The sequence below is a fragment of the Lycorma delicatula genome, chromosome 7 (assembly GCF_047948215.1).
Source record: "Lycorma delicatula isolate Av1 chromosome 7, ASM4794821v1, whole genome shotgun sequence".
In the NCBI taxonomy this organism is placed as follows: Eukaryota; Metazoa; Arthropoda; class Insecta; order Hemiptera; family Fulgoridae; genus Lycorma; species Lycorma delicatula.
This window is the reverse complement of record NC_134461.1, coordinates 30308357-30320599: the sequence shown is the minus strand read 5'-3', so window position 1 is coordinate 30320599 and position 12243 is coordinate 30308357. Positions and strand designations below refer to the sequence as shown.

General features: G+C 31.8%; 2 protein-coding genes across 6 annotated transcripts in view; one reads left to right on the top strand and one right to left on the bottom strand.

The window, feature by feature from the left end:
* HERC2 (E3 ubiquitin-protein ligase HERC2) overlaps window positions 1-12243 on the bottom strand; it is a 276358-nt gene that overhangs the window by 488 nt on the left and 263627 nt on the right. For all 3 annotated transcript variants that reach the window (XM_075372110.1, XM_075372111.1, XM_075372112.1), the window contains 3 exons: window positions 9673-9827; window positions 8423-8512; window positions 4615-4790 (listed from right to left, as the gene is read on the bottom strand). In XM_075372110.1, coding sequence (XP_075228225.1) covers window positions 4629-4790; window positions 8423-8512; window positions 9673-9827 — 407 coding nt within the window. In that variant the 3' untranslated portion in view covers window positions 4615-4628. The remainder of the gene's footprint in view (window positions 1-4614; window positions 4791-8422; window positions 8513-9672; window positions 9828-12243) is intronic.
* Window positions 1-12243, top strand: part of LOC142328407 (MYG1 protein-like) — a 68369-nt gene that overhangs the window by 55287 nt on the left and 839 nt on the right. The window lies entirely within an intron of this gene.

The window sequence follows — 12243 nt, the reverse complement described above, 5'->3', positions numbered from 1 at the left end:
CATGTAAATTTTATCAATGTAACATAAAAGTATTTTTCTGTTCGATTTTCATTTCTGTTGGAACTGGTATTTTCAGAAAACATCTACTAACACATTACCATTTAATAAAGGTTCAATTAAATTTTTTAACAGCTATTATAGATTTTATAAGAAACGAAAAAACTGTGTCAGTGCGTAGACATATCATGGAAGCGAAGCTTCTTATGCAATATTAAATGAATTTATTGTAGCATGCGGTAGGCATAGTGGGGGAATCAGCTAGCGCATGATGCTTGTTTTTTCTCAGTTGACTCCCCATCCTGAAGCCTACATCATTAAGATGCTTTGCTTCAAAAGCCTTATGTAAAATTGGCAAAATGTGACTAAACCTTTTTTTTGGGTCCTTTACTCTTCAAATGTTTTTTTTTCTGTTACTTAACTAAAATTACACATACATACATGTATTTTAATACATTTAATTTTTGCAGAATTACACATTGAAATGGAAAAAAAGTCTTTTTATTGATAAAGCATTAGTCACATTTGTAAAATAAATTTTTTAACAAGTGAGCAAGCTTGCACTAGTTTTTTCCCATATACAACTTCAAAAGTGTCATTGCAAAATTAAAGAAAAAACTTTTGTCATTTTGTTTTTTTATAATCACAAATGATACTTGTGATTACTGAGTTTTTTATAAAAATTAGTCAGATAAATTTTAGGATAACTTATTATTGATTTGAGTGGCTTGTGCATTTAAGTACTCCAGAAATTTTTTTTATCCCCTAAAAGGTATTGTGAGACCTTGTTATCGAAAGGGAATTTAGACACCTTTTCACTAGCTTTACTATACATGGTATAATAACAACTAGTTAACTGATGAAAAGTTAAATGAATGACTAATTCCTAGAAGGCTAGTAGTAAGTTGTTAGAGTACCTACTGACTGACAGTTGAAAAAACCCTACCCAGAGAACACATTTAATCTTAATTACTGATCAACAGAAAGCAATGAAAGACCTCAGTTAAATTGTACATAATTAATTGTACTCAGTTAAGAAATACTCTCTTCATTTTGTAATGTATTATAGTAAAATATTTTCCAATCATTTCTTCAGGTGGGAAGTAGTTAAAGGTTATCAGGAAATAAAAAAGTAATTAAACTCAAAAGCATGGAATATGGAACGTTTAAAGAAAAGAATGGTAGTGGAAGGTTGGATAAAATCAATTAATTATGGGATCCCCCTATGGAGCTCTTGGCAGAAGAACGAATTCGAAGAAGAGAAGGGATGACAAAGAGCATGGCTAGGAAGGAGATGACAGAGCACTGAAAGGATAGATGGACTGGATCAGAGATGGGTTTCTGGATGAAGAAGTAATACCAGATATCAGGCCTTGGCTAAGACTCATGTTTGAGCTAAGCCAATTTTTATCGAGGCATGGTAGCTTTATTAGCTATCTATGTGGCAGGAAGAGATGTTCGTCTGAAAGCTGTCAGTAATGTGGAGAGTGGGATACTGCAGAACATACTGCCTTCTAGTGTTCAAAGTGGGAGGAAGATGATGTGGACGCGGTTGGGAGAGGTTACCGCAGATAATATAGTGGAGGTAATGCTTCATGGTGAGTGGAACTGGTCTATAGTCAGTAAGGTAATAGGAACATTATCTGAAAGAAGACCCTGGAAGAAGTGGAAGATGGGTGAGGAGTGTTAGCGTTAGGGCAGGGAGGACAGCCCGTTCAGGAGGGGTGGGATGCTTTGGCGTCCCACCTTCAATGATTGAACGGGGACTCCGGATCAGAGGCAGGTGCTTTAAAGACCGAGACCCAGCCACTGGGGGGTGCTGTCAGGAACAGCATAGCCAGGTCTGGCCTGGCCTCCCAGGGGAGTAGAGGCAACTGGCAACCTCAAGGACATGAACAGGATCATTGATCGGGCCTTGAGAGGAAGGGATAAAAAAGTAATTATGGGATAAATACAAACCAAAATATATTAATGGAATACAAAGGATTCCAAATAATGTGAATTTACAGGCTCAATAGTCAATCTAAAATAATATTATAGATATATAAATCAGTATCTTTAGCAAATTTTGAAATTTAAAAACCATATAAATTGTAATTAAGGTTTATAAGGAATAGGATACTGAATAACATACTAAGAAAATAAGAGAAGGAAAAAAATTAGTTAAGGGTACAGGCTGTCAAACAAAGAGAAACTAAGCATATAGAATTTAATGCTAAATCTAAAGCGTAATTATTGTAAACACAGTTATTTTCGCAAAACAAAAGTGTTCTTAGAAATAAGGTGAAAAACTAATTTATGATACACCTGGCGGACATTTTTTAAAAACATCGAAAAGAACATATGCTTAGATGAGATCAAAGAGGTAAGGGAACTATCAGATTATATAATGGCTGAAGACGTTTTGAAAGAAAATTATGGAGAATAAATGCTGCTCTCAGACATGATCAATTACAAGCAAGAACTACAATTTTAAGTCAGAAGAAAAACTTGCAAATTATAAGAATGATGAAAGTTGAAAAAAAAATCATAGGTATGAAACTAAAAACAAATGAAAAACACAATTTAAAAAATAAATAAGCAAAACAACTAAGGTAGGAGAGAATGTCAAGAAGGTAAAGTTGGCAGAAAACCATGGATAATATAAATTAAAAAGGATGGAGGAATATACAAAATTTAAAGATGTAATGATAACAAAAGAAGAAAAATTGTTTACAGATTTTTAAGAAATGGTGCATAAAGGATATTGAGAAGAGAACAAACTAAGTAAAACATTAAATTATATGACACTTACTGACTTTTTTTTAAAATTGAATACAGTTATCTTCTACAGTACAGCGAGTTTTGAAAATTGAATATATCCGAAACATGTCAACATGTGATTTAATCATGATGGTCTTAGCAGAAAATATTTATTTTAATAATACTTACAGGAAAAATTCTTGGGAAAATTAGTAGAAAATAACTAATTTGACATTCTCAACTCATCTCCCATCTTCAGGTAGTTAGGTAGAATTAGAATATGATACTACAGAGGTTAAACATTAGGATTGGAGATCAGCATGCATGTTTTGCAAGAGAATTTAAACTGTGAAAAATAGAATTTTATAAAAAAATGTGAACAAAATTTGTAACTGCTTTACAGTTATCCAAGAACAGTTTTCTTAAGGACATAAAAGTACTGAATGCAGAGATAAAAAGTCAGTAGGAAGAAAAGCATGATTAAGCTTAAATAATCCAAGTTGAATCCAAAATCGATTAGATTGTAGTGGTGAAGTATATATATATATAGTTAGGGATTGAGATGGAAGACTAAACTGATACGAAAATAAAAAAAAACAATTTTTTTTAAGGACAGCTTTTATTAGTGCTTTCTAAGTACATCCTGACTTTAGTGTTTGTGTGTTTTCAAGGGGCTCCACTTACGGTTCATTCAATCTATATATATATATATATATATAAATGAATTTTTGTTTGTTTGTCCCATATGTGTCCCTATACCATTCATCCGACTGCGATAAAACTTTGGTGAGTTGTGTGCACACCTGCAAAGGTTTCTGAATCAGTTTGGACCCACTAGGTGGTGCTGGGGTTGATATTTTGAAAAATTGTATTTATGGTCTGATTTGGCTCATATTCAGAATATGTGTTACATGGAAAGAAATATCTATCCAAAAAATGGACCTGCTAGATGGCTTTGGGATTGAGATATTTAGAAAAATTGTATTTATGGTTCAATTTGGCTCATATTTGTCAAAAACTACAAAATATTGATCGGGACACAGTCATATGTAACCATATAGTGTGGGTGAAGCTGCGACAGAGATGCTAGCAAGGAGATAAATATAGATGCTCTAAAAAAATAAGATATAAGTTATGTGCCTTGCCTTGTCCACACAGTTGCAGGGAATCCGAGAAGAAACAAAACTTACTCATGAAAATGGATCAAGTATTCTCAAGAACAAGTTCCATGCCATGACTACTGGAGAAGGTGAGGTGATGGAGTAATAAAATATTTTCTTGTACGCATCAAGGTTTTTACATTTAAACCTTCATTTAAGTGTATAAAATGCTGTATTTTAGTATGCAAAGATCTCTGAAGCAGTTGAATGATACCTTCACAGGCTTTACAAATTTAAATTTACCAAGAGCTGAAAAATTAAAATAACAAATATGACTGAACCAATTCTAGAAGCTAATGAACTGTCATGAAAATGGTTATAACCTTGATTAATATATATGGATGTAGTGTAAGCAAATGAAACTCAACAACCAGCATAAAAAATACATTTTTCAGCAAATAAATTAAGTAATATTGAACATTTTTCCACTACACAATGTGCTTTCAGTTAAACTGAAATTTATTACACCAAGATACAATACTGTATTTATATCAAATTAAAATAATCATTAAAATAAACATAATTAATATAATATATTCTAATTAATTACATAACAATTAAATCATAATTATAAATACAAAATAATTTAAAATAATAAAATATTAATACAATTAATATTTAAAAAAAAACCATTTTATACATACATAAATAATTCTGTTAAACATACACAACAAAAATAATAAAATAAATAAATTAATGAACAATAACAAAATACCCTTAGCAAAGGAACTATGATGAACCAACTTCTTCACTAGCAAAACTGTCCAAACCATCACTTTCACTGTTACTTGAGGTATGAGCACTACCTGGGAATGCAACTCTAGCATATTCATCAGTATCGATTGATTTACAAAAATGTATAGCATACTTCAATTTTTCTCTAAGAATAAGCTGGAAAAAACCAAAAATTTATAGATAAATTCATTTAAAGAGTGCTATTATTATTTATATCTATCTAAATGAACTGAAATAAAATTAAGATTAAGGATAGGCCCACCATTATTTTCAGTCTATCTTTCTGTGATTACATGTTAGGTGCTTCACACTTTCACATTTTACGCCATTTTTAAAACTAAAGTGTGTCTGAAATTACTTTGAACTTCTGTACAGCATCATGCCTTTCCCAGAACAGAGAAAATGATATTTAAATCTTACACTGATTTATGATAAATTTATATTTTATTGTTTTCTCCTCAGGTTCCTTATTTAAAAAAAAAAATTGAAAAAATCAAAAAATATGTTACAGTAAAGTTTCTCACAGCAGGAATCGGTCAGAGATTTCCATTGTCCCTGGAAATAGTATTTATGTAGCATTAGTACAATAAGATTACTTGTAGCACTGATGTAATCTGTAACTAACAATTACAATTGACTATTTTGTATATTATTTTTATTTTATCTTTTTAACTCTTGTTAGCTAGTCGGCCAAGTGACTCCCAAGCTATTTGGATCTGTGACTTTTTGTAACTTAATAATAGTGTTTTGCAATTCTACAGCAAAGTGAAAATGAGTAATAAATTATCACTAAATTCTCCTTCAAACTTCAGAAGATGGCAGTAAACTTACAAATCAGTTATGCAAGCATTTGGTGAGCGTAAGACAAAAACACATAATTAACACAAGTGTTTTGAAAGAGGATAAAAATCAGCTGATGACAATGATGTTCTGTTCATTATTCAACAAAAACCCACCCCTAAAATTATGCAGAAAGTGCATGAAATCATCCTGCAAGATTATAATCAACTTGCTATTAATTTCTGTGAAATGTATTCCAAAGGCTGCTCAGCATTACACAAAAGCAACACTGTATATAAGCCTGTACTGAGTTGATAAATGCTTCTGAAACTAAACCAAACTCATCTCCGGTAGCATAATCAGTGATTAATCACTTGTGGCTATGACCCTGAAACGAAGTATCAGTTGTTACAGTGCAGTATAATGTCAAAGAAAGCATGGTAGGTCCAAAGCAACATCAAATTGATATTGATTTGCTTTTTTTGACTCTGATGGCATCATGTGCAAATAAATTTTACCACCAGGTCAAACTGTGAACGAAGAATTTTACTGTGATATTCTGAAAGGGAAAAGGAAAAGTGAGGAAGGCATCTGACACGGCTTAATAGAACAAATCATGGATCCTGAACCATGTGTGCTTACCCCATGAGTCATCCACATACCCTTCTTTTCTTACTCACCTGACCTCATCCTATGAAATTTCATTCCATTGAAATTGAAGCTTTAAGGAACAATGTTTCAAAATCATCAGAGATCCAGGTGAAATTGCATGAGTTAATGAACATCCAGATAAGATATGAGTTTCAGAAATATTTTCAATAGTGGAAAAAATGGTGAGATCATATTGTCTATGCAGAAGATTTCTTTAGAGAGGGGGGCCAATTATTTAAAAAATATTTAATTTATTTTTTATAAGGATTAATTATCATTTGTTTTTGTTTAATACTTAATAAGAATTGAAAAGACTATTTATTTTTTTGTTGTATGCTAATTTCAGGAATTTTTGGATATTAAATTATTATAATAGGGGTAGCAACTCTGGCTGCGATTCTAAAATTCTTTCCTACCTAGGTGTACAAAAAAAGTATAAAACAATTAATTCTGGGCTTCCTACTTATCATAATAAGTTATTATGGTTAAGATGATCCTAGAAATAAAATTAAATCATTAACAATCTGTAATGATATCAATAAAATCCAAGAGAGAAAGTACTTGTTGTGTGTAACCCATTCACAATTTTAACACACTCTCCACTTCATGTTCTCTTTTTTACAAAAGAATCAATCCACATTCCACGTAAATACACATTTCCATTATATGCTCAAATATTCACTGTTGTTTTAAGTATGCACATGCACAAACACACATAAGATGCATATGAAGTGCTACCCAAAAGTTCGGGGAATTTGAATTTTGCGCGCGAACCAATGCTGGTACGACCTGCTGCCGCTAGATGTGGCTAACAGTACCCATCAGTACACTGATTTTTTGTGAATCAGTGTTCCAACAGCTGTGACCGTGAGAGGCTGCATTGTTGACTTTCGTGCGGTTGTATAACGTTGTGTTTTACTGTCTGCAAAGTTCTAAATGGCAGATTTTAAAGAGCAAAGAACCTGCATCAAATTTTGCTTCATGCTTAAAAAAACTGGTGCAGAAACCCATTGCACGCTTGTGGAAGCATTTGTTGACAGTAACTTATTATGAGTAAAAGTAAAACTTTTTTGTGGTACAAACGATTCAAAGATGGATGAACGACAGTCGATGACGATAAGTGTTCAGGAAGACCATCATCAATAAGTGCAACACTGGAAAACATCGCGAAAGTGCGAGAGGCTACTGTTGCAGATCGTAGAAAAACAATCCATGATGTTGGTGCAATCGTACAAATGTCATATGGGTCCGTTCAATGCATCTTGTCGGACAATTTGAACACGAGATGCATTGCTGCAAAATTCGTACCGAGACTGTTGAACAGCGATCAGAAACAAAATCACATAGCTGTCTGTAGTGAATTGAAAAATTCAGCAAGAGATGACCCTAACTTCATCTCCAACATCATAACTGGTGATGAGACATTGGTGTATGGGTATGACCCTGAAACTAAGCAGCAGTCGTCGCAGTGGAAGTCGCCAAGTTCACCGCGGCCAAAAAAAGCACACCATGTTTGCAGCAATGTGAAGTCCATGATGATTGTTTTTTCGACATCAAAGGAATTATCCATAAGGAATTGTTCCTCTTGGTCAAACTGTCAATGGGATGTTCTATTGTGAAGTTTTGAAGCGGTTATGTGAAAGCATTAGGTGCAAACATTCAGATCTGTGGGATAACAACAGCTGGGTTCTGCACCATGACAATGCGCCCACGCACACATCGCTAGCCGTTCGGAATTTCTTGGCTTCCAAAAAAACAGTAGTGATTCCCCACCCACACTATTAGCCTAACCTTGCCCTGTGCGACTTTTTTCTTTCCAAAAATAAAATTTCAATTGAAAGGCCGTCGTTTTAACACAATTGAAGAGATTCAGGTAGAAACGCAGAACGTGCTTCAAACACTTACACCTGCAGACGTCAGGGATGCATGGAATCATGGGAAAAATGTTGGTATCACTGTATCAATGCCCAAGGGGATTAATTTGAAGGAGACGGTGGAAATTATAAGTTATGGTAAGCTATTTAATTTTTATGGTAAAATTCCCCGAACTTTTGGGTAGCACCTCGTGTATACATGTAAAGAACTTCTTCAGCCCCGATAATAATAGTAATTATCTAGCTCATAGAAACAATAGTTTATAATGAAAATTTCAATCATATGTAGTTATGGTGAAAAATGTTGAATGATAAGGATAAAAACAATATTATCTCCACATACCAATTATATAGAGAGCAGTTGGTGGACAGTGCAATATTTAATAATAAATCTTCTTATTTAATCTACATTAATACTAAATACCAAGAATTTAATAAATATAAATTTAAAAAAATAATGGATAAAAAAACCATGCAACATACCTTGCTTGAATAACGAGGCATTTTAAGTAAAAAGAAGCATGTATAGCTCTCAGGTAAGAAATGATCAGGAGGATTATATTTGTCCAAAACCTGAAAAATAAAATAACCAAACTGAACCAAAAGAATCTAATTTGGAGGAAAAACCAAATACAATTAAAAATTACACATCTCATCAAATCCATTGAAAATTATTTTGTACTGATACAGTTAGATATGGATAAATAAAGATCATCAGTGGCTTAATACATTTAGCAGAATATCTACTGTTAACAATTATAAAATAATTTATATAATCAACTATTAGAGGTGATATGTTAATAATGATAAAAATAACAATAGATACATTGAAATATAACAACAGGATAATTAAATATATTTACAAATAAATCAATGGTTTAAAAATAAAACAAAGGCTGAATTTATTGATAAAAAATCTACTTTATTTTAAAAAGATTGTCCAGAAACAGAGTTCCTTTTTTGGCAGAGGAATTAATCAAAAAGTGCTTCATTTAATTATTTATATTCAGCCAATTTCATCATTTTCCATTTGATTTCAGTCTACTGCCAAATTTTGCTGAATTAAAATTTATTGGACTCATCTTATCTAAAATTTAAAGTTCTGACATTTAATCAGATGAATAATTATTTAAATTATAAGTTTTTTCTTCAGCTGAAATAATGGCATGCTTTCATTTCTTTTGGGCATAATCTATTTCAAATTATAAATTAAACTTGAATTAATACATTTACTCATGAATGTTTAGATGCACTGGAATATTTTAAGCTATAATGGAACTGTATCCTATTTCTGTCCATTATTGCAATCATTAACACCCTTTGTAAACTTTTTGGATTCATATGTTTTTTTGTTTCATGGTTACATCAAACATATATACAAGATGATGTTTTACAAACTTGTCTGAGAATATACAAAAGTAAAAAAAGTCTTATGTAAGTAACACACCTCCCTCATCAATAATCACAGAAAATTTTCTGTAGAACATTTTCATGATGAATGGGCAAAATCAGAGGATTAACAATAAAACCCAAAACCCTCATAAAGAGTATAAAGGGATCTTTCATAAAAATACAAAATAATAATATGAACTTGAAAATAGGAAGATTTTCAGAGTAAAACATACAATCATTAAACATAATTTGTGAAAACTTATGGTACAAAACCAGATTTCATGTTAAAAAGAAAAAGTAACTTAAAATTAAAAAAGGAAGTAAAATAAAAAAAAGCTGACCTGCAAGACAAAATCACGACCTCTGAAATCAGCAATAGTTCTGGGAAGCCTAGTTCGGCCCCAAACAAATCTCAAAAAGAGTGAGCGTTCTTGGTTTGAAAATTCTTCCATCACATCCCAAAACCACTGAACTAATGGGGAATGTACATCAACTCCTATTATACAAAAACAAAAATGTAATATTAAAAGTCATTCTAAAGACTAATTGAAACTCACCAACACAACAATCAAAATCGAAAGAAGCAGTGATGAAACATTCTAAGCCAAGAGTTATAGAGTGAAAGACTAATTCTTGTTTCTGAAGAATATTAACATCATACAACTACTCTGCTAGTTCATAAAAATTTATAGTCAGAAATAAGGTATTAAAATTCAAGTGTGAATCAACAACAGTTTTTTTAAGATTCAAGCTATGATTTAAGCAGTTTGAAACTGATAATTTTACTAAAAATAGAGACTGGCTAAGTTAAATGGATATTCAAATAAGATATCTAAGATCATCAGCAGTGCTGTCTCAGATAGCTTACAGTCGATAGTATAATACTTAGTTTTCAACTTTTGTTTAAATTTTGTTAATATAGGCAAAATGTCTTTGTATAGCTATACAAATGCATTTTTATGTTTCATTTAACCCTCTGGGTTGATCTAGTCATCATTGTTGTAAATCAGCACATTTTGAAGTCAAGGATTCTTGGGTTCAAATCCTAGTAAAGATAGATAGTTGCCTTTATATGGATTTAGATGCTAGATCATGGATAGCAGTGCTTCTTTAGTGATTAGGTTTTAACTAACTACAGGTCTTAGGAATGATTGACCTGAGTCTGTTCAAGACTACACATTTAGCATTACATTTACGTGCCAGACTGTACAGATATAATTTTTTTTTTGTGGGCGAAAAACACTTTAGCGTTATCATTGCCTGGAATAAAATTCTATAGAAGAAAATAAATAGCAAAAAAACTAGAAATAGCTTAAAAACTAAAAAATTAAACAAAAACTTACAACTAATATAACAGCTAAAATTTCTTTAAAAAACACTTAAACTAATACCACAGCCGTAAAGCTAAAATTAAAAATAAGCATAAAACTAAAAAATTAAAATTTAACTAAAGAGTTTAATAAAGTACAAGAAAGATATAAAGGGTCCCAATCTGATAACGGGAAGACTAAAAAAAATTAATGTAAAAACTAAAATATTAAAAAGCTAAAACCTACAACTAATACAGATAAAATATCACTAAAAAACTTAAAACTAATATCACTAAAAAATGTATAACATCACAGTGGGAAATTTAATAAGGTAAAATTTATTTAAAAGGAAACAAAATAAAAAAAAATATATATAAAATTTAAATAAACATCAATAATTTAATGAAGTCCGAGAGGGGTGTAAAAGATCCCTTCTTGGATAAAGAATAAAAAAAACATATAAAAATTGTAATAATTAAATGAAAAGAAAAACAAACATGTTAAAATAATTCTTCAACACTACAATAAAAAATATATATACAATTTTAAATTTTGTGTAAAATATTAATACTTCGTAAAAATAGCAACACTCGGTTTAAAATTTCCTTATTATTGACCAGAATTTTGCAAATGTTTTTATGTAATTTAAATTTACAACACAATGTCGCATAATATATGCAATCCACAAGTATGTGGTGCACATTCATGCGGCAGTTGCATTGTGTGCATAGTGGTGTGTGTCCTGCTGACATCAGGTGCTCATGTGAGACTGGTATGTTCTAATTGCAATCGGCAGAGGACCACTTCCTCACGACAAATTTTTCTGTATGAGGAGTACAATGGCAACAGAATCTTTAATGTGCCGGAGTTTGTTATCAACGGTAGCCGTCCAGTCACCTTGCCACTTTGTTCGAAAATAGGTTGATTACATGTGTCTTTAGCAGCAGAATCTGCATGTTCATTACCTGGAATTTCCACGTGGCTAGGAATCCAACAGAAACTCACTTGTGTGTTGCAACGGTTCAACTCAGTGATTGCATTATAGACTTCAGTGACCAAAGGAGTTGTACAAACTACTTGTAGTCTTGTAGCTGACACCTTGTTCCCATGAAAATAGCAACACCACCACTCTCTCTACTATCTACAAGGCAGTCGTATCTCTCACATGTATAGGGTCTGAGTGTTACTGCATTTTGCTGTAATAGATATGCTTCTTGGAAGCACATTATTAATGGTTCATGTACACGCATCAACACTAACATCCTTGGATGTTAATGTGGGGACCAAAGACCTCTAACGTTCCACTGAATAATGCTCATAAATAAGGGTTGTTAAATGTACATAAATGTGTATATATATGTTAATTACATAAAATGGATAGACTCCTCGTCGGGGTGTACTGATATCTTGGCATCTCTGCAAGGTACTGTTGACATCATGTTACTGTACTTTGTAACCTAGTATTAGATAAATAAATATATAAATTTTTCTATTACAGTTAAACCTCCCTAAATTGAACCTCCTTAATTTGAATAACTCCCTAAATCAAATATTTACTTTATCACCTTGAAACATCCTCTTTAGATCGAATTAATACACCTC